This window comes from Neophocaena asiaeorientalis, unplaced genomic scaffold (assembly GCF_003031525.2).
Source record: "Neophocaena asiaeorientalis asiaeorientalis breed wild unplaced genomic scaffold, Neophocaena_asiaeorientalis_V1.1 scaffold124, whole genome shotgun sequence".
NCBI lineage: Eukaryota > Metazoa > Chordata > Mammalia > Artiodactyla > Phocoenidae > Neophocaena > Neophocaena asiaeorientalis.
In genome coordinates, this window is record NW_020174135.1 from 822,072 (window position 1) to 845,954 (window position 23,883).

The 23,883-nt window shown below is 41.5% G+C and overlaps 1 protein-coding gene across 8 annotated transcripts in view; it reads right to left on the bottom strand.

Moving 5' to 3' along the window:
- The window catches only part of ATP9B (ATPase phospholipid transporting 9B), a 215,676-nt gene that overhangs the window by 120,783 nt on the left and 71,010 nt on the right, over positions 1–23,883 (bottom strand). For 6 of the 8 annotated variants that reach the window (XM_024754795.1, XM_024754799.1, XM_024754798.1 and 3 more), the window contains 3 exons: positions 22,558–22,652; positions 11,709–11,789; positions 3,078–3,153 (listed from right to left, as the gene is read on the bottom strand). In XM_024754795.1, the coding sequence (XP_024610563.1) occupies positions 3,078–3,153; positions 11,709–11,789; positions 22,558–22,652 (252 nt within the window). Of the gene's footprint in view, positions 1–3,077; positions 3,154–11,708; positions 11,790–22,557; positions 22,653–23,883 lie in introns of those variants that run through there. The other 2 variants (XM_024754796.1, XM_024754802.1) reach the window with 2 other exon arrangements.

The following is a 23,883-nucleotide window of genomic DNA, read 5'->3' on the forward strand; positions in this document are numbered from 1 at the left end:
AACTGATATACCATGTTCTTGGATTGGAAGAATCAATATTGTGAAAATGACTGTATTACCCAAAGCAATCTACAGATTCAATGCAATCCCTAACAAACTACCAGTGGCATTTTTTTACAGAACTAGAATAAAAAACCCTTAAAAGTCGTATGGAGACACAAAAGACCCCGAATAGCCAAAGCAGTCTTGAGGGAAAAAAAACGGAGCTGGAGGAATCAGACTCCCTGGCTTCAGACTATACTACAAACCTACAGTAATCAAGACAATATGGTACGGGCACAAAAACAGAAATGTAGATCAATGGAACAGGACAGAAAGCCCAGAGATAAACCCATGCACCTATGGTCAACTAATCTATGACAAAGGAGGCAAGGATATACAATGGAGAAAAGACAGTCTCTTCAATAAGTGGTGCTGGGAAAACTGGACAGCTACATGTAAAAGAATGAAATTAGAACACTCCCTAACACCATACAAAAATAAACTCAGAATGGATTAGAGACCTAAATGTAAGATCAGACACTATAAAACTCTTAGAGGAAAATATAGGAAGAACACTCTTTGACATAAATCACAGCAAGATCATTTTTGATCCACCTCCCAGAGTAATGGAAATAAAAACAAAAATAAACAAATGGGACCTAATGAAACTTAAAACCTTTTGCAAAGGAAAGGAAACTACAAACAAGACGAAAAGACAACTCTCAGAATGGGAGAAAATATTTGCAAACGAATCAACAGACAACGGATTAATCTCCAAAATATATAAACAGCTCATGCAGCTCAATATTAACAAAACAAACAACCCAATCAAACAATGGGCAGAAGACCTAAATAGACATTTCTCCAAAGAAGACATACAGATGGCCAAGAAGCACATGAAAAGCTGCTCAACAGCACTAATCATTAGAGAAATGCAAATCAAAACTATAATGAGGTATCGCCTCACAGCAGTTAGAATGGGCATCATCAGAAAAATCTACAAACAACAAATGCTGGAGAGGGTGTGGAGAAAAGGGAACCCTCTCGCACTGTGGGTGGGAATGTAAATTGATACAGCCACTATGGAGAACAGCATGGAGGTTCCTTAAAAAACTAAAAATAGAATTATCATATGACCCAGCAATGCCACTACTGGGCATATTACCCAAAAAAAACCCGCAAATCAAAAAGACACATGCACCCCAATGTTCACTGCAGCACTGTTTTCAACTGCCAGGTCATGGAAGCAACCTAAATGCCCATCGACAGATGAATGGATAAAGAAGATGTGGTACATATATACAATGGAATATTACTCAGCCATAAAAAGGAACAAAACTGGGTCATTTGTAGAGATGTGGATGAATCTAGTGACTGTCATACAGAGTGAAGTAAGTCAGAAAGAGAAAAACAAATATCGTATATTAATGCATATATGTGGAACCTAGAAAAATGGTACAGATGAACCGGTTTGCAGGGCAGATATAGAGACACAGATGTAGAGAACAAATGTATGGACACCAAGGGGGGAAGTGGCAGGGGGGACGGTGGTGGGACGAATTGGGAGATTGGGATTGACATGTACACACTAATATGTATAAAATAGATAACTTATAAGAACCTGCTGTATAAAAAATAAATAAAATAAAATTCAAAAATTCAAATAAACAAACTGTTCATTCCCTGTCCTCTACAGGGGACATGTGCTCTGGTCTAGCAGCTCCCTGACCCTTCTGTGTATCCACGCCCCATCTGAGCACAAACGCAGAAGCGCCCTGCATGGATCTGAGCCCCTCCTGCTCCACGTGCCAGGCACATGGCCCTCGGAACCCTGTCTTCAGCCTGCTGTGCCCCTCAGCACGAGGCCTCTGCACACAGTGCCGAGAAGTCAGTGCCGCCACATATCCCCAGTGTCCACCTCACCTAGGCACGTCTGTGTGGTATAAAATCTAGTTCACGTGTTTCTTCTTCAGGGAAGCCTTTTCCAGACCCTGACCAGGTAAGGTTTTCACTTCTTTGTTTTCAAGGCCCCCTGCACTTTTCTGAGATACTTAGCATAGCTCAAATGACTTCTGTCTTTTTCTTTCTTTTTATTTTCGGCTGCACCACGCGGCTTACAGAGCCTTAGTTCCCCGATCAGGGAATGAACCTGGGCCCTGGCAGTGAAAGCGTCGAATCCTAACCACTAGGCCACCAGGGAATTCCCTCTGGCTCATTTTCTTCATTTCTTTCTCACCATAAGCTGTCCCACACTGTATCACCAGCGCCAGGTCTGGAGCGGAGATCCCATACACAACCCCAGAAGGAGGACTGTGCTCTAAGGGGAGCGCTGCCAGCACTGGTGACAGATGCCGAGACAGACATTCCTCCCGTGAGTGCTTCCCCGCATCCTATCCCACCAGCACCCTTAACGCTCCCTGCTGCTACCTCCTGGTACCATCCACAAGGTCAACCATTTTCTGAAAAGGTGATAATCACTTAGATTTTCAATGTCTCTCAGAGAAATTTACTTTACAAAATGTACATTTAAGTGGCCTCCCTGTTCAACCACTAGAAATATTCCAACATACTCCAATTTTACTTAAAAGAACCTTCATCGTGGCCCCTAAAGGCCCAACCCAATCTCCCTCCTAAGGTCCCTGTCTCATCTAATACTTCTCTCCCCCACAGACAAGCGACCACACTGACCTCCTCAGCTGTTAGATGAATGAGAAGTGGTCAGAGCCCTCTGAAGTCACTGTTTGCTTCCCCAGTTCTGCTGTGCCACCTGTCTTTAAGGCACACTGACAAGTTTGCCATGAAACAGATGTCAAAACTAGCAAAATGCCCCCTGCCTTGCTACACAAGGGTGCACGCTCCTTAGCTGTTTCAGCCTAGCTCCTCCAAGTGTGATAAGCAGCAGCGCAAGCCTCGCCCTGGGCTTGTCTGAGATGCAGACTCTAAGGCCTGGTCCACATCCACTGGACGGGAGTATATGTTTAATAAGGTCCCTGTGGTGCAAAGCACTTTGACAAACGTTTGTTTGGAGTCACTTAAAAACACAAAGCGTCTCCTATGTGTGAGAATTCATGTTAAAAATAGAGCTTATTTCTCACCTGATGCAACAACAGTGCTTGCCCACAAGGTATTTTCTATGCTGAGACTTTCATGAATGGGTGGATCACTATCTTCCTGTTCAAGGAGAGAAAAGTAGAAAAAAGCAAATTAGCAACTTTTTTATTACTCGTACTTCAGATATCCACAGTGTTAAAAACAAGTCCACCAGCTGGATCCAGCTAACAAGCAGTGAAAAGGCAGTGAAAAATAGGGGTAAAAGACAGGAATTTACACAGAGGATTCTGGGATGATGGCGGAGCAAGAAGCACCAGGAATGGCCCCCAACCTGGGCCACAACTACAGGGACAGAATCTGTCTGATGTAACTAATTTAGAATCCAGAGCTGGTGAAGGCTTACAAGTTCCAGGGGAAGCGCTGGATGGTTACTGCAGTCAATTGTGGTGACTTTCAGGTCTTAGCACGTAGCACCTACCCGTCCCACCCTCAGCCACGTGGCAGGAGGCCATACACGTGTTTCTAGAGCAGCTTGCAGAAGCCAGCCAGGGTGGACCAGAAGGACCTTGTCCTCCAATATCAGGAACCTGTGCTCTGATGCTGCTTAGGATGGCAGAGATGCAGCCAAAGAGGCTGGTGGCCGTTGTTGCCACACCTCCCCCCTTGTTGCAAACCCCTCCCCCACCAAGTGGATTTCAAGCGCGAGTGCCCCATTTATCCCCCTTTGTTTTTCTCTTTTTCCCCTTTTGGAAGACAGATATTAAAGACTAGGACATTCAAAAACAACTGCATATACACGAAAAAGCAGAAAATGATGGCACATGCCCAAGGAAAGGCTCAGAAAAGACATAAGAAAGCATTCAGTTTATACCTCAGGCTGATCCTCAGCAGAGAGAGAGCCTACCACAATCAAAAAAAATAAAATAAAATAAACAAAAGCAATGACAGAAACCCAACAAACCCTGGTTTTGACTTCTGGAGTTACCACATTATTATATTCAAATGTACTGTGTTCAACAAAAAAATAACAAGGCATAAACACCAACAGAAAGGTATGGTCCTTTCAAAGGAAAAATATAAATCAACAGAAACTATCCCTGAAAAAGATCTGATGGCAGTTATACTAGACAAAGATTTTAAAAGAAAAATATTAAAGATGTTCAAAGACATAAAGATGTGGAGAAAGTCAAGAAAACAATGTATGAACAAAGCGGAAATGTGAATGAAGAAATAGAAAACCCAAACAGAAACCAAAAGAAATTCAAGAGCTGAAAAGTACGATGAGCAAAATGAAAAATTCACTAAAGGGATTCAAGGCAGTTTTGAGCAGACAGAAGAAAGAATTAGTGAACCTGAAGGTAGGACAATGGAAATTACTGAGGCTGAGAAAGAGAAAGAAAAGAGATCGCAGAAAATTGAAAGGGCCTAAGGGATCTGCAGGACAGAAAAAAACGAACCAGTATACACATTGTGGAAATCCAAGAAGAAGAAGAGAGAGATAAAGGGGCAGAGAGACTATTTGAAGAAATAATGGCTGAAATCCCCCAAAGTTAATGAAAGACATGAATGTAAGTATTCAAGCTCAGTCAAATCCATGTAAGAACTGAAAGAGACCCACACCAAGACACATTATAATCAAACTTTCGAAAGACAAGGACAAAGAGAGAATCTTAAATAGCAAGAAAGAAGTGAATCATCACATACAAGCAATCCTCAATAAAATGATTAGCAGATTTCTCATCAGAAACTGTCGAGGCCAGAAGGCAGTGCACTGGTATAGACAAAGTGCTAAAAGAAAAAGAACTGTCAACCAAGAATCCTATCTCCAGCAAAACTGTCCTTCAAAAGTGAGGGAGAAATCAAGACATTCCCAGATAAACAAAAGCTGAGGAACACTGTAAATCAACTATACTCCAATAACAATTTTTAAAAAAATGCATGCTTAGCCAAATTGGGGAGCGGGGGAGAAGCTGAGGGGAGCTGGTGACCACTGGACCTTCCGGGCAAGAAGTGCTGCTCAAGGGAGTCCTGAAGACTGAAATAAAAGGACACTAGACAGTCTTCAAAACCACATGGAGAATTAAAGATCTCAATGCAGATGAATAATTATAAAAGTAAATATTACTGTAACAATGGTTTGTAACTGTACTCTTTCTTCTCTACATGATTTAAGAGACTAATATATTTAGAGAAAAAAAGCAAGTTATTATTCTAAAAGCTAGTATTATTGTAACTTTGGTTTGTAACTCCAAATCTTATTTCTACATAATTTAAGACACTCATGCATTTAAAAGAATTATTAGTTTATATTTTTAGGACACAATATATAAAGATATAATTTTGTGACAATGACAACTGAAAGAGCTGAGGAAAGAGCTGTAAAGGAGCAGAGTTTTAATATGTTATTGAACTTAACTTGGTGCAAACTCAAATTAGAGTGTTATAACTTCAGGGTGTTAAATGTAGTCCCCATGGTAACCAAAAAGAAAACAGCTACAGAATATACTCAAAAGAAATGAGAAAGAAATTTAAACATTTCACTATAAAAAAAATCAATGAAACACAATACAAGACAGTAATGCAGGAAATGAGAGACAATAAAACTATAGGCCATATAGAAAACAAATAGTACAATGACAGAAATAAATTGCTCCTTATCACTAATTACTTCAAATATAAATGGATTAAACTCACCAATCACAAGACAGATATTGGCAGAATGGATAAAAACAAATGATCCAACTATATGCTATCTACAAGAGACTCACTTTAGATCCAAAGACACAAAGAAGTTGAAAGTTAAAGTATGGGAAAAGATATTCCCTGCAAATAGTGAGCAAAAGAGAGCAGGGGTAGCTATACTAATGTCAGAAAAAAACAGATGTTAAATCAAAAAGGATCACAAGAGACATTATGTATTAATTAAATGTTCAATAAGGCAAAAAGATATGATAATTATACACCATTATGCTCCTAATAAAAGACAATATATGAAGCAACAATTGATAGAACTGAAGGGAGAAATAGTTGAAGACTTTTATATCCCACTCACAGTTATGGGTAGAACAACCAGACTGAAGTAAGGAAATAGAGAACTTAACACAATAAGCCAATTAGATCTAACAGACATCTACAGAACACTCCACACAACAACAGCAGACACATTGTTCTCAAGTGCATATGGGGTATTTTCTAAGACACACCTTATGTTAGGCCACAAATTAAGTCTCAATAGATTTTAAAAAACAGATTATCATATAAAGTATCTATATCTACTCCAACCATGACAAGATATAGTTAGAAATTAATAACAGAAAATTCACAAAATTGTGGAAATCAAACAACATTCTTTTTAAAAAACAATGAATTAGGGAGGGGGAAGGGTAAGCTGGGACGAAGTGAGAGAGTGGCATGGACTTATATATACTACCAAATGTAAAATAGATAGCTAGTGGGAAACAGCCACATAGCACAGGGAGATCAGCTCAGTGCTTTGTGACCACCTAGAGGGGTGGGATAGGGAGGGTGGGAGGGAGATGCAAGAGGGAGGAGATATGGGGATATATGTATATGTATAGCTGATTCACTTTGTTATACAGCAGAAACTAACACACCATTGTAAAGCAATTATACTTCAATAAAGATGTTAAAAAAAAAACCAATGAATTAAAATGAAAAGGGAAATTAGAAAATACTTAGAGACAAATGACAAGGAAAATATAATTTATAAAAACCCATGGGATGCAGCATAAGTGGTGCTAAGGGGGAAATTTCTAGCTTATATAGTTATATAATTTATAACAATTTATAATTGTTTAAATTTCAAAACAGGAAAGATCTTAAATCAACAACCTAACTTTAGAACTTAAGGAACTAGAAAAAGAAGAACAAATTAAACTCTAAGTTAGCAGAAGGAAGGTAAAAATAAAGAACAGAGCAGAGATAAACAAAGAACCAGAAAAATTAATAAATATGAAAGTTACTTCTTCAAAAAGATCAACAAAATTGAAAAACCTTTGGCTAGATGGACTAAGAAAAAAAGGAAGACTCAAATTACTAAAATCAGAAATAAAAGTAGGGATATTACTACGATTCTAAAAAAATAAAAAGGATTATAAGAGAGTACTATGAACAACCATACGCTAACAAACAGGATAACCTAGGTGACATGGACAAATTCCTAAAAAACACAAAATCTACCAAGACTAATCATGGAGAAATAAAAAAACTAAACAGACCTATACCTTGCAGAGATTAAATCAATACTCAAAAATCTCCTGACAAGGAAAATCCCTAGACCTGATGACTTCACTGGTGAAATGTACCAAAAATTTAAAGAATTAATATTAATCTTTCTCAAATTATTCCAAAAAATTGAAGAGGAAGGACACTTCCTAACTCACTCTGTGAGGTCAGCACAACCCTCATATCAAAGCCAGACTAAGAGACTACTAGAAAAGTAAACTACAGACCAATATCTTCTATGAACAATGATGCAAAAATCCTGTACAAAATACCAAAAAACCAAATTCAGCAGCATATTAAAAGGATTAAACTCTGTGACCAAGTGAGATTTATTCCTGAAATGCAACAATGGTTCAACATATATATCAATCAACAAAATACATCACATTAACAGAATGAAGAGAAAAACTCCACACGATCATCTCAATTGATGCAGAAAACACATTTGCCAAAATTCAACACCCTTTTATGATAAAAAAAAACATTCAATACACTAGGAATAGAAGGGAACTAACTACCTCCACATAATAAAAGCCATATATGAAAAACCCACTGGGTACACGATACCAAATGGTGAAACACTAAAACCTTTTCCTCTAACAGAATGTCTGCTTTCACCGCAACTATTCAACATACTATATAATACTGGAAGTTCTAGCCACAGCAGTTGTACAGGAAAGAGAAATAAGAGGCACAATTTGGAAAGGAAAATGTAAAATTATCTCTGCTTGCAGATGTTATGATCGTATATGTAGAAAATCCTAAAGAGTTCACAAAAAAATGGTTGGATCTAATAAATGAATTCAGCAAAGTAGCAGAATACAAATTCATCTTGCAAAAATCACTTGCGTTTCTATATATGAACGATCTGAGGAAAAAAATTACAAAAACAATTCCACTTATAATAGCATCAAAAACAATAAAATATTTAGGAATTAATTTAACCAAGGAAGTGAAAGATTTGTACAATGAAAACTACAAAATATTTCCAAAAGAAAGTAAAAAAGACATAAATAAATGGAAATGCATCCCATGTTCATGGATGAGAAGACTGAATATTGTTAATATGTCAGTATTACCCAAAGTGATTTACAGGTTCAATGCAATCCCTTATCAAAATCCCAATGACATTTTTTTCAGGAATAGAAAAATCCATTCTAAGATTCATATGGAATATCAAGGGAACTGAAATATTCAAAACAATCTCGAAAAAGAAAAACTAAACTGGAGGGCTCATACTTCCTGATTTGAAAATGTAATACAAAGTTACAGTAATCAAAACAGTATAGTGCTGCCTAAAGACAGACATACAGACCAAGGGAATAAAGTGGAGAGCCCAGGAAAAAACCCTTGCATATAAGGTTAAATGTTTTGACAAGGGTGCCAAGACCACGCAATGGGGAAAGGACAATCTTTTCAACAAATGATGCTGACAAAACTGGATATCCGTATGCAAAGGATGAAGTTACCCTTCCCTAACAATATATACAAAAATAACTCAAAAGGGATCAAAGATCTAAATGCAAGACTTACAATTATAAAACACTTAGAAGAAAACATAGGACAAAAGCTTCATGATATTAGGTTTTGCAATGATATTTTGGATATGACAGCAAAGTCACAAGTAACAAAGGAGAAAATAAACAAACTGGACTTCATGAAGATCAATGAATTTTGTGCTTCAAAGGCACTATCAACAGAGTAAAAGGCAACTCACAGAATGGAAGAAAATACGTACAAATCAAGGCCCTGAGAAGGAATTAATATCCAGAATATATGGAGAACTCCTCAAACTCAACAAAAAACCCAAACAACCCAATTTGAAAATGGGCAAAGGACTTGAATAGACATTTCTCCAAAGAAGGTATACAGGGCTTCCCTGGTGGCGCAGTGGTTGAGAGTCCGCCTGCCGATGCAGGGGACACAGGTTCGTGCCCCAGTCCGGGAAGATCCCACATGCCGCAGAGCAGCTGGGCCCGTGAGCCACGGCTGCTGAGCCTGCGCGTCTGGAGCCTGTGCTCCGCAACGGGAGAGGCCACAGCAGTGAGAGGCCCGCGTACCGCGAAAAAAAAAAAAAAAAGAAGGTATACAAATGGCCATAAAGAACATGAAAAGATGCTCAACATTGCTAATCACTAGTAATGTGCAAATCAAAACCAAAATGAGATAACTTCTCAAACCCAGTAACATGGCTACTATCAGAAAATCAGAAAACAACAAGTTCTGGTGAGGATGTGGAGAAACTGGACCCTCTGTTCACTGCTGGTAAGAATGTAAAACAGTATAACCACTGCTTTTGGCAGTTCCACAAAAATTGAAAATAGAATTATCATATGATCCAGAAATTCCACTTCTGGGTATATACTCGAAAGAACTAAAAGGAAGGTCTCAAAGATGTATCTGTATTCCCACATTCACAGCAGCATCATTCACAATAGCTAAAACACAGAAGCAACCCCACCTGTCCACACAGGTGGGGTGCTATTCCTCAAGAAACAATTCACTTTAGGATTATAAACTGGTGTTTCTTTTAACTGTGCCTTAGTTATATCATCTGTAAAGAGGAGAGTTCTTCAATTCATTCAGATGTGTATTTGGTATCTGAATATACACCAAGCCCTGTATTAGAAACTGGAGCTATGATAAGAAGTAAGACAGCCATTCACCTAAGTAGTTTCTGGTTTCATGTGAGAGCTAAACGAGCACAGAACAATGACAAAATAGAACCCCAAGGGCAAATATAAAGGCAGGCAGAAGTGCAACAATATCAAAGAAAAGGGAATACAAGGAAGCCTTCCAAATGATGGTACTTAAACTGGGTCTTGAAATGCAAGAGCTCCACAGACAGCCGTTGATTAAAGGGGTTTGTCTACTCCATACTCTGAAGCCAGCACACGGCCATTCTCTGTTTCTGCAGACACACACACACTTTTGCCTTCATTTCAAAGTCCCTTAGGAGTTACAGTTTGTCAAGTAAAATATGTTACACTTGCTGCATTTAGTAGTTTTAGCTTAAAAATATCTATTGATAATTATATGGCTGCATCAATATAGAAAATACTAAGGAAATATATATCTTAAGCGGGGAAAAAAATGAGGCTTATGTTATTCCAGTATGTACGTACATGGGAAACAATTTGAAGGGGAAGAGTCAAAAGAATAATATGACTATTTATATTAGGATGGTAAGGCTATAAAAGTTTTAAATACCTTTAACCTTTTTATTTTTATATAGTTTTATACTAATGGTGATAACATATTTATAAATTTCCAAATATATCAGGAACCAAATCAAGCTCTCACCCAGTGGCTCCCACACCATCATTACAGTCTTCACAACACAGGAGCTTATCCAAGTCCTTGGCTACAGCGCTCCAACACCTTCCCTGTTTCTTCCACAGAAAACTGTCCGGCAGGGAACCACCCTGTGCTTACAGCCGGGGCAGCCGTTCAAGGTAAAGAGAGAAAAGCTGCCTAACTCAGAAACAGATAATCCAGGAATACTGAGTTTTCCTAATAACTGCCTAACTCAGAAATAGATAATCCAGGAATACTGAGTTTTCCCTTTGACTTTAATGGTTTTATAGAACAAAGTATCAACTCTAAAAAGAGAGAAGTAGATGGCTATACCAAAACGCCATAATAATGAAGAGAATGTAGAATGAAACACACATATGTGTATATAAGGAAATGGATGTGCACATACAGATATCCATCCAACCAGTTAATAAAAATCAAGAAATGATGTGGATATCATAATGTATTAACTATTATCCAAAATCAAAACTGAAATAGCTGAATTACTTCATTTTACTGACTCATAATATTTTAAGGGAAAAGGATCTTATCAAGAATAAATATGCTGGGACTTCCCTGGTGGCGCAGTGGTTAAGAATCCGCCTGCCAATGCAGGGGACACGGGTTTGGTCCCGTCTGGGAAGACCCCACATGCCGCGGAGCAACTAAGTCCATGCGCCACAGCTACTGAGCCTGCGCTCTAGAGCCCACGAGGCACAACTACTGAGCCTGCGTGCCACAACTACTGAAGCCCACGCGCCTAGAGCTCACGCTCTGAAACAGGAGAAGCCGCCACACCGCAGCGAAGAGCAGTCCCCGCTCACTGCAACTAAAGAAAGCCCACGCACAGCAACAAAGGCCCAACGCAGCCAAAAATAAATAAATAAATTTTTTAAAAAAAGAGTAAATATGCTAAAAATAGAAAAACTGTACTGAATGTACCCCAAAGAAATATTTGCTATAGGAAAATTTAAGAACTTGAAACATTCTCTAGGTCTTCACTTTTTAGTTCAGAACTTGTTTGAATTGATTATTGATTTAATTACTTTTTCAAAATAAATGTTTGCTACTTTTAACTTACACAATGAATATATCAGTGAATATATTTGTGTTTAACAAAAGACTTAACTTACCCTGGTAAATGTGCCTTCAAAACTATGAATATCCAGTTGTGGTTTCTGAGCATAAACATAAGCATTGATAGAAAAAAGGTCCTGGAAAACAGAATATCTGAATTAATTCCATAATAATTAAACAAAATGACTTGGAAATTTTCCAATTACCAATTAATACTTTTCATATCTTATTTACCAAAAGTGACGGTTTTCTTATGTTTTGTTGCCAACGCTACGGAAGAGGATGGAAGAGAACTCAAAGGAACAGTTTTTAAGGCCAACAGAGGTGTGCGGACTCTCCCGACTCCAATGGACAACTGCTGCCCCCTGGCAGGTTGTGTCAGAAGCAGCCGGCAACGCTTATAAGACACACGGCACCGAGGCAGCCCCGCGGCCCGCAAGCCTGCCCCACCTCCTGAGACTCACACCTAACGCTGCGGTCTGATTACTAAGAGCGCTGTCCCAGCAAGGGGGTGACCTGTCCTGGGCCACGCCCAAGATTAACGCTCAGGATGGAAGGGGTGGGGAGCTATGGAGAGCCATCTGAAAAAGTCTGAGGATTCAGCGTTCTTCTTGACCAAATCCTGAACATGGTGTGTCTTCCTGGTTAAGTTATAGGAAAATATTTTCCTGCAAAAAATACTTTGTTTCTTGCCTAAAACCCTTCCAGCTGAAAGGCCTGGGGAGGAAGGGATGTCTGAAGAGACAGAGTTAGGATTGCCGCCTGGTGCACGAGGATCCTGTGATGACAGAAGGAACACAGCCCTGGCCCTGGGGAGGAGCAGAGAGGACAAGATCAGCCGAGCCTCCCACAGGCGTCCACAGGTTCCCCTCCCGCTGAGGAAACCTGCACTGCCCTGACCGCTTCTGCCAGAGGCCGGCGCCTGAAACCCAAAGGGGCCGCTGGGCACACCTGACAGCTCGGGCTCCTCGGTGACGGTGCACGGGCACTGCTTCAACCCTCCCGAAGGGCTCGCCGACACCAAGAATGCGGGCTGGTCTCACCCAGCTGCGCCGGGTCTAAGGATAACAATGCTGCGTATACTTTTGCTGCAAATACGCTCCGGCCAAGCGAGTGGGCTGTGCAGCAAGTTTAACACAGCAGGCCTGAGAAAGCCCTGCTTGCAAGGCTGGCCCTTGGCTGGGGTCTGGGAACGTGGATCCCAGGAGAGCTGCCACCCTTCCCAGATAAGAGTGTGCCTAAACCAGTTATTCAAGCAACACGGCTCATGCCGAACACCCACTTTCCTTCTTGCGGGGGGCGGGGGATATGGGGGGGTGCGTCTGGCATGTGGTACGTCCCAGGCAGAGGGTGCCTCCAGGCCCAGCCCCCAGTAAAGGCCCTGTGAGTCTCTAATGAGCTTCCCTGGTAGAAACTACTTCCCACGTGTTCCCACATTATGGTGGGGACCTCAGCGTGTCCTGTGTGGGTCCCCTGGGAGGGGAGTCTGGAAGCTCTTGCCTGCTTTCCTGCGATGTCGCCTGTGCCTGTTCTCTGTGCTGACTGCTCTGAGCCCTTTCACTGTAACCGCTCGTGGCCACGAGGAGGACAAGACGCTGAGCCCTGGGAGCCCTCCGAGAGAATCATCAAAACTGGGGGCGTCTGGAGGATCCCCCGTCATAGACAGTTTGCCATTTTTATACGTTTCGTTTGTTTCCTGTTTTGTTTTGGGTTTGCCTCATGGCTGCTAACACTTAGAAAACACAGCCTTCCGGACATGAAGAACAAAGGTCAGACCACAGACGCTGACGCGCGAGAGGAGTGGGAGGCCTCAGGGGGCCGCAGTGCTGTGCGCGCTCTGATGCTCAGCCCAAGCCGCGCGTGCAGGCAGGTTTCAGGCAGTCCGGCTCAGACAGAAGAAAGGAACAAAGACCTCCGCGGCTCCTCACAGAAGGGAAGATGGAGCTGGCAGTCTGACTTCAGTCAGTTACCACCAGTCAAAACAAAACCAAACAAAACCCCCAATGCTCTTCAGAAGAACATCAGAGAATCCAGAGTCTCTACAATGCATCAGTAATGTTGAAGATCCAATTAAAATGTCCAGACACAGGAGGAAACGAGAACACAGGATCCACATTCAAGTAGAGTCCAATCAAAGAAGACTAATTCTGAGATGACTAGACATCAGAATTAAGAGATGAGAATTTCAAAGCAGCCACTAGAACATCTCAAATTTTTAAAGGAAAACATTCTCCTAATAAACAATAAACAAACAGGAAACCACAGCAGAGAAAAAGAAAACACGTATACAAAAGAAGAACCAACTGGAAATTCTATAATTGAAAAAACTACGTCTGAGATCAATTCATTGGATGGCTTAACAGCAGACTGGAGAACAGAGTCTGTGAACTTGAAGACAGCTCAAGAGATGATGAATCCCAAGAACACAGAGGAGAGAGATCTTGAAAGTGAGTACGGCCGCAGTGTCCCTGAGAGAGCAGCAGGAGTTTGTTTGCAGTTGGGTTCCCGGAAGCAGCACACAGAGAGAATGAGGAAGAAAAGGTATTTGAAGAAACAATGACTGAAAATACGCCAAACTGGCTGACAGCCATAAATGTGCAGATTCAGGAAGCCCAGCGAACCCTAGACAGATGAGTAAAATTTTAAACAATCAAAGTCACAGCATAATAAGAGACCAAAGATAGAGAAAAATCTCAAAAATACCTGGAGAAAAATGGCACATTACATGCAGGCAAAAACTAGCAAAATAACACTGATTTTTCATCACAAATAATGAAAGCAGAACACAATGGAACAAAACATTTAAAGTGCTGTGGGGAGAAAAAACTGGTCGACCCTGAATTCAATATTCAGCAAAAATATACTTCACAAAAACAGGACAGGTGAAACTAAGATATTTTCGGATAAATGAAAATGCGAATTCACTGCTAGCAGACATACACTACAAGAAATGCTAACAGAAGTTCTTTAGGCTGAAGGGAAATGATATCCAGTAGAAACTCAGATCTTTAGGAAGGAATGGTAAGGAACAAACAGGGTTAATATCAAAAGAAAAACAAAAATCCTGTCTTTTCACTTTACTTCTTTAAGATACAGATAAAACAGAACAGTTGATGATATACGTAGATACACTGCATATACAAAAAGTATATAAATGCATACAAATATATATGCACACAAAAAATGTGCGATGTGCTTCAGCGCCAAAAATGAGTGGGGTAAATGGATCTACTCAATTACAAGGTTCTTAATTCAACGTGAAGTGATACAACGTTAAGTTTTCACGATACACTTTTAGTTAAATTCATATTGCCATCTCTAGCAAGTAGTAAAGACATGCAAAGAGGTAGAAAAGCTGAAAAGCCAATGAACAAAGCAAGTCAGCTTTCTAAATATATTCAAGTAACCTAACCCTGAGGAAGTGACACCTGAGACACTAGAGTTGGCTGAAGGCCTGAGGGCTAAGAAAAAGGGGTCGGCAGAGGGAGAGGCTAGGAGAAGGCAAGGCAGAGAGTAACCGGCAGGTGGAGGTCTCGAGAAAGCAGGGGGAAGCAAAGGTGGTGGAAGACTTCCCTTCAGACAGGAGAGGGGACACGGCTTCGCTGCACCAGCAGGTAGGGGGGTGAGGTGCCGGGAGGGTGGGAAATGGAGGGGATTTCCATTTGATATAATGCTTTTTCTCTGCAAGGTAAGATCATCTGATGAAAGGCGGGTGGATCAGAAATTACAGGAGAGTGGAAAAGTGGGAAAGCACTGCTATCGAAAAGAGGAACCGCAACTGACCCACACACACACAAAGGATGACAGGCTGGCAGTGACAGGGGTTTCCCTATCTTGTCTGTGGTGATGGTTTCACTGGTGTAGCGAAGTGCACAGTTTAATTCTGGGCAATTTCTCGGATGCCATCTACCTCGGGACAGTTAACAACACGCAGAGGAGGAGGACAGGTGGTGCTGAGGACCAAGCTAGACCCGGAAGTGCCACTCTGCTTCCCCTGTTGAGCCACGTTCCTGTCCTGATACTCGATGGACCTCTGCCATCACGTGTCTTTCCAAGAGGTCTTACTCTGCTCTTGATCTTTTCTCACAGCTCCTGTCTGGACTTAATGTCCTCCCAGATTTCTTACAGCGACCTCGAGACCCGTCTTCATTCCCTCTGCTCCTGCCGCCCCGCATTCACAGAGGCTCAGGGCTCGGCTGACACGGGTCTTGCCTTCCCGGCCGCCCACCAGCTCTCAGGAGGGGCAGCTGGCTGTGGGCTCTTCCCCAGGAGAGCTCCTCTGCCAGGGGAGCCCCGCCTGATGGGCTGTCTGGAAAGCTCCATCCCTTCAAGAAAACATTCTTCAACAGAGAACAGGCAACACTCTACAACTAATATGGCTTCTCTCCTTCCTAGAAGACATACGGACGACTTGGCAGTTTACATTTCATTTATTTCCTACTCTAACGTAGGTGAGGGACATACAGACTTTCATGTTGCTTCAAGCTCCTTGGAGAACAAGTGGGAAATAACTGATTCTAATAAAAATGGTAATTGTAACAACAGTTCTAAACGGAGCAGCCTGCTCTGAGGGCAGTAAAATCCTCCAGGAGAACCAACGGAGAAGCGTCAGCGTACACCACCCAGTAAGAAGCGTAGGAAGTAATCAAAGAAACTCGATGGAAAACAAAATGAAGGAATGATGACAGAGACCACTCTCCACCATTCTTCCCGTCGCCGTTTTAAGACGGAACTTGCGACCTTGCGTGGGCGCGTGGCTCCCCCTCAGCACGGTCACAGCCAGCCCTCCCCACACCGCTCACCTGGAGGCAGAAGGGTGACGAGGCCGCTGCCCCATCCCCGTGCCCTCCGCTCCCGCTGGCCAGGCTGCAGGGGAGCAGACACTGGGACGCGGCTGAAGGTCACTGACTGCAGACGACAGAGCTGCGCGCTCAGCTGGGACCACCCACCTCTGGCTGTTAGGTGAGGGAGAAGAAACGTCTCTCAGGATCTGGGATGTATCACTCTAGATCTCAGAGCAGAAAGGGACTTAACACATGGAATGCAGTGCTTCCAGAGCCTTAGGAAGGTTTGAGCTCATGACTGAACCTCCAAACATCACTCTCAGAATGATCCTCTGCCGAAAACACCACGGCCACTGTTGAGTTCCAGACGCAGCAGGGGAGCCATGGCTCCAGGCTGCAAGGGAGGCCACTGCCTACACAGCAACTGCCACACAGACCCCTGGGGCTGAGGACAGCACCTGCCAGCTGACAATGCCAGTGGGGCAGAGGGACAGCTCACTCCCATCCTGCCGTGAGAGTTCTCTGAGAGCTCGTTAAACTTGGGGAAGCTCATTCACATGCCTTCAGGTGGGCCTGCAAAATACATGCAGGTTAGAGACGCTGCACTGGATGAAGGGTGAACACACCAGCTCACCACAGTGGGTCTGCTACCGCAGCTTAGATTATATGTTAACTAATAAAAATTTATGTTCAAGTTAATTAAGCCAGGCTAGTTTACACAAGAAGAAATGCATTGCGTAATAATTTTAGACTTGTGAAAAGACAGCCAACCGACTCCTGGCACAAGGCAAGCTGGAGGATCACTCGTCATTTAAGTCCTACACCGTCACACAGTCATTTTCAAAAAATGAAGTTCTCCTATAACAGACTGCCTTTTGATACATGGAAATAAAGAACCGCCTGGCAACAACCCCCGCGCTTCCACATGTACATGAACATTTAGAGGAAGGCATTTCATCTAGTACGTTAGACATCAAATGACTGAATAATGGCACAATAATGAGAATGTCATTCAAAGCTTTTCATGATAATTTAAAAATCATTCTGAAGTTTTCAATAATGTAGGAAAGCCTCTGCTATTAGGTCAAGGGCAACATTTGTTCGCATTACTTAAAGGTCATTAAAATACATCCTTAATCATAACATGTGGTTCATTACCAATAAAATTGCCTTTCGTTCAATAAAACTAATTAAATACAAATGGTATTGTTTACTCCTATATGGATCTTTTGAAATACATCAGCGAGTCGTGATTTATTGAAAATTACTGTGCCCTCACTGTCGTTAATAAATTTGCCTGATCACAAGAGCAGAAACACATTCCCACACGTCTCCATGTCCGCGACAGCAAGAAGCCGGACCTGCCGTCACAGGTTTGGATCGGCAGCACCGCTCCAACTAAATTTCAACTCTCTGATCACATTAGGTGCTCTGGACACAACGGAATTCGAGAGCTTATTCTTGGTGGCGTCCTCAGTTCTTTAAAAAGAGCTCTAAGGATTGTAGGTTTAATCATTCTTGGTGTCACTGTGGACACAATGCTCCACTGATGCGACAAACAGCGAATGTCACCAAACACTCCCCAGATCCATCACATTAGAGACAGAAAAGTCAAAATGAGTGACAGTTATGGACAGCGTAAGCTATTTGATGAAAAACCAAATTGCCTTGTCTATGTCCATAATGAAATTAGAGCTTTCTTTCCTATGAAAAAACGTCTATACCTAATATGTCAAATTATATGAAGCTACAAATTTAAATTGATGGATGGGGCTTCCCTGGTGGCACAGTGGTTGAGAATCCACCTGCCAATGCGGGGGACACGGGGTCAAGCCCTGGTCCAGGAAGATCCCACATGCCGCAGAGCAACTAAGCCCGTGTGCCACAACTACTGAGTCTGCACTCTAGAGCCCTCGAGCCACAATTACTGAGCCCGCGTGCCACAACTACTGAAGCCTGAATGCCTAGAGCCTGTGCTCTGCAACAAGAGAAGCCACCGCAATGAGAAGACCGCGCACCACGACAAAGAGTAGCCCCCGCGTGCCGCAACTAGAGAAAGCCCACGCGCAGCAACGAAGACCCAAGGCAGCCAAAAATAAACAAATAAATTTTATAAATAAATTGATGGATGAATCACAAATTCAGCTAAATTTCCTTTTTTCTAAAATATATTGCCTTTTGGTTTTATGATAATATCAAAACTGAAAACGTTTTCATTTTCCAGTTACTTCACCCAAATGCTTAACACACTCTTTATCAAAGTGTATCAACCACAAAACCTTAGAAGTAGCAGTGTATGAGCTGCGTACTCTGCCTTTCTAAGTAGTTTGCAATTTATACACATCTACATTCCTAATAAAAATGAGGAGACCATCCTTATAACACTGAATACAATAAAATGTACCTCCTGTGATCACGGCAAAGGGAATATTTAAAAATATAGATAACATCATAGTGGAATTTTAAATACCTTCTTAAGATATCGTTTACAAGCAATAAATTATGCATGCTTAAAGTGTACAATTTTCTGCATTTGAATACAAGCACGCACCGACGACACGACCAAGGGGTGGGCATTTCTAGCAGTCCTCCGCACGCCCCTCCCCGACACTAGCCTCTGTCACAGCTGACCCACTCTCCTGGAATCCAGGTAATGCCATCACATACCACATACTCGTTGTTTGGCTTTTCTTTCAGAAAAATTCTAATACAGTATCTTAACAGTGCACTTCTTTTCTAACACTCTCAGCGAATTAAATCTGCTACAAAGGATTTTTCTGTGCAACTGCTTCCCAGTGTGCCCTGGAGCACCTGTGACTGCTGGAAGTGAGGTGCAGAGGGACAGACTCCGAGGTGCGGCCTCCAAGCCTGATGGCAAACAGAAACCCTCCGGTCACTTGGGGTTCGTGACCTTTGCTCCCCCTTCAATCCTGGAGAGACCACTTGAGGACGCGCACTAGAAAAACGAGAAAGCACACAGAGGAGGAAAAAGGCGAGCACACAAGAGCAGCGGGAGCCCAGCAATGGGCTCAAAGCACGTTAGAAAGTCAACAGGCTCCACGACTGTCTCAGGATGAAAACTAGCCATTCTAACAAGTAGCGTGAGAACTGCAAGCTGGGTGTCTTCAGGGACAAGGCGACGGCACGGCTTTATCTCACCACGCGAAAGAAGGAAGAGCACACAGAAAACGCTGGGAGTCCGAGTGAGGCTGGAGAGAGCAGAGAGGAGGAGCCTGGGCAGAGAAAACTGCGGCCCGGCTGCAGGCTCCAGTAACAAGGGACACTGGCAGCGGTTAAGATGATAAATGAACACTGTGGGAGAACAGCCTTCTGGCACAACACAAAATCCACAAACAAAAAGGAAAACGTATAAATATTTACCTAAGCAAAAGTTAATTTTAATATTTACCTAAACAAAGTTATATGGCAAAAGGTATTTTAAAGCAAAAAGTCAGGAAACAGGCTGGGGGAATAGGTTTGCGACACGTACTCACTCGGCAAAGGTGTGGAGAACCCTGCACACTCATACACTGAGGGCGAGAGTTTAAAACTGGAACCTCCCAGGGCAATTTTATAGTTGTGCTAAAACAGTGAGCTATTCAGCAAACGGGACTGCTACGACCAGCCAGCAGGTTGTTTTACGTTTGATTTCCTACTCAGAGCTCGACTCCAAACAAATGCTAGCTAGACTGGAGAGTTCACGTGTAAAGGAGGAGTGATTTTAAAGTAACCATTTAAAACATAGTCATGGAGTGGAAATGGTCTAAGCATAAAACCAAAAGCAGTAACTATTTATTTTTTTAAAAATATTTTTATTGAAATATACTTGACATATAACATTGTGTAAATTTAAGGTGTACAAGTCAGTTTGATACATTTACGTATTGTAATATGATCATCACCATAGTAATAATTAGCACTTCTATCACATTACATAAGTAACTATTTTAAAGACTACTGTAAAATTACTGTTAGGTCACCTTATATAAGGATGCTAAACTTTTATACGGACAACAGAAATTATAAATGAAAATATTTAGAAGAGATTAAAACAAATGAATGAAAGATGATTAGCAAACTATATATAAAGACCTCTTTAAAAACATATAACAGGGGCTTCCCTGGTGGCGCAGTGGTTGAGAGTCCGCCTGCCGATGCAGGGGACACGGGCTCGAGCCCCGGTCTGGGAAGATCCCACATGCCGCGGAGCGGCTGGGCCCGTGAGCCATGGCCACCCCAACAAAGTTTAAGAACAACTCTTGGAAAGATCAAGTTTATCCACAAGTTACTGAACTAAGAAAATCAAGATCAATAGATTTTGAAGGAAGAAAAAAATATAGTATTTACAATATCCAGCATCCAACTAAAAATTACCAGCTGTGCAAGGAAGCAGGAAAGTGTGACCTGTAACAAGGAGAACATTTTTTTAAGAAGAAACATGCCCAAAATAAGAGACAATGGCATTAACAGACAAACAATAAGTGTTGTAAACTGCTGAAAGATTTAAATGAAACTATGAACATATTAGGAAAGAAAAGTATTCAAACAATAACAAAAATGGGTGACCAGGTGGAACCTTGTTCCAGAGATTAAAAATACCAGATTTGGAATAAAAAAATTAGCTGGGTGGTCTTAACAGAAGACTAGACACTGCACAAGATAAACTTAGTGAATCTAAAGACAGAGCAAAATGAGAATTCCCTGATGCTCCAGTGGTTAGGACTCCGTGCTCTCACTGCTGAGGGCCCGGGTTCAATCCCTGGTCAGGGAACTAAAATCCCCAAAGCTGTGCAACTAAAAAAAAAAAAAGACAGAGCAGCCGAAACTGTCAAAATTGAGTCACAGAAAGAGAACAAGACTGAGAAGAGAGCAGCAGAAGCTCGACATCTGCAGGAACAGCAAGTCTAACACACTTGTCGCTCGTGTCCCAGAGACAGGGGTCTGCGCAGAAAGGAGGATGGAAAAGAGAAGAAAACCAGGAACCCACAGCTCCAAGAAACCAACAAACTCTAAGCAAGGAATGAATTTCAACCTCGGTACTACCTAAGTACAGGCAATGGAAGAAACCTAAAGAAACAAAATACTGCCAAGCCTTATACATGCCAAACAGATTTAGTTTCCAAAAAGTGCAATATTTACAATAAGGAAGGTTCCTGCTATCCACAGTAATTAACTGTAAGCTATGTGCAGTAGCTATTCCTATCAAATCCAACCCATCTAAGGAAAGTGACCAAATCCAGAGGATTCAATTTCCTTTCCCTTAACCAACAACTGCTTGGGTCCAAGGTCATTCTGAAGACCCTCAATCTTTCTTTACTCTCCAGTGAGTATCAGCAAATCATGTAAGATAAAGCTTCTCTCATTCAGATAAATCATACGTATAACACAAAACAAACACCAAATGACCACAACCGTGATTTTGATTTAAAAAAAAAAAAAAAAAGATGTATAGCAGTTTAGGAGGTTCTGAGCACTCATGAGATCTGTTTCAGAGATCACTAAAAACACTGAGATCCGTAAGTACTGTGCCCTCTGGTCCCACCTCTTGCCTGTTCCCCAGGCAGCAAAGGCCAAGCAAGAAGTCCAAAGGTGTCTTTCCCCTTCTCACTCTGCCGAGACACACAGGAACACTTCAATTCCCCCTCCCTAGGAAGGAACAATTCACTTCCCCTCCACCTTCAAAGGGAAAAGCTGAAGTGGACAGGCTGGTGTCCAAGGCTGGGCTAAGCCCACGCGAGTTCTACCAAAGCAGTATCTGAACAGCCTCCTGGGAGTCAGTCAGTTACCAAAAATGGATGTAGCTAACCCCACCAAGAGTTCTCGATTTCAAAGATTACTCACATGAGGGGGGTTTTAAAAATAGAAACAAAAAGGAAAGAGAAAGAAAAGAAAGAAAACCTAAGAGTCAAGCCAAAAGGAACATTTAAAACCATACCTCAAAAAGGTTATGTGGTAAGACACCAGAGAAATTACGTGGGCATAATTTTCAATGAACTTAGTAACGAAGAAATTATTTTAAAACATTATCAACACATTAATTAAGTTGGTATAAACAGAACTGTATCTACTGCACAGAAATGGCCACTACAGTAAATGATGGAATAATGACAGCAACACTCACCCCCAGAGCCGGCAGCCTCTGCGTGCAGCTCACCGCCACTTTCAGCTTCCAGTCAGTTTCACCATCGAGTTGATCAGTTCGAATAAAACATGAACCTTGGAATAAGAGAAGAAAAACTCCTAAGTTACAGGTACTTTAAAGCCACAATTCACAGCACAGTGGGATACAGAAATGATATATCTACAGATTCCCATTAACAAAAATCCTTAAAAGTACTATTTATTTGACTCACAAAATGAGTCTGCTGAAAAGATAGAAGTCATTGTTTATTCACTTGTCTCCTAGTTGGTGTTCTAGACTATTAAGGTTTACTAGTAATAAAGGTTTACTTTATTTTAGAAAGACTACATTGATCATTTCTACCTTTAGCTTATGTTTTGATAATAATACAATAAATAAATATACAAAAATACCCAAGAGTGTGTGATATAACTTTGCTAATAAAATATATGTACCACTATAAAACATATGCTCAATAATAAAAGCACAGCTAAAATGTTAAAGCCTGAAAAGAGCTACTGTCATACTCACAACCCCATCCAATTTTAAACATAAAAAATATTAAATTACAAAAGTCCATTTACTCTTTGCCCATGCTGTCACACCATTTCTTATAACGTATCCTCTTTCACAACAGCAAAGCACAAAACACATACATACAGGGCAACTGTGCAACATTATTTACCATAACCAAAGGACTGGGAACACAAAAGCAGGGAATCAGCTGAATCCAAGGGAGCACATGCAGCAGTGAAAAAAAAAAGCAAAGAAATGAAGGAGGGAAAAAGAAACAGAAAGGAAAAAGAGATGAGAAAGGCCTCCATTTCTACTGAGAAATCTCACTAGGATATATACCATCTAATGAAAAGAGTCAGGTACACAACACTGGGAACAAAGGAACACCAGCTACTGGAGAACAAGGTGGGGAAAGCGTGAGTGTGTGTGTCTGTATGTGCGTGTGCAGGGAGGGACACTACTCACAGGAAGGAAGGGGAAAGGGGAGGGACGGACCAGAAGCAACACCTTTGGGAGTGCATCCTATGTTACACTGTTCACTCTGAGATCATTCATGATTCACATAATTAAAATGCCAAATCACATCAAACTTTAAAAGAGTGACCCCGAAAATACAGAAGGAATCAGATAAAACAAAGTAACAAATTAGCAGTGTAACCACATCATGAATTCAAGTGACTTTTGAGGTTTTTCAAAAATTTAACTGTAAAATAAAATAGTTGTAGAAAGCCCCACAAGCATATGTACACCTTACAAATTACTACAAGATAAATATCTTGTGCACAACCGTGAGGCCCCTTAGGAGACGCT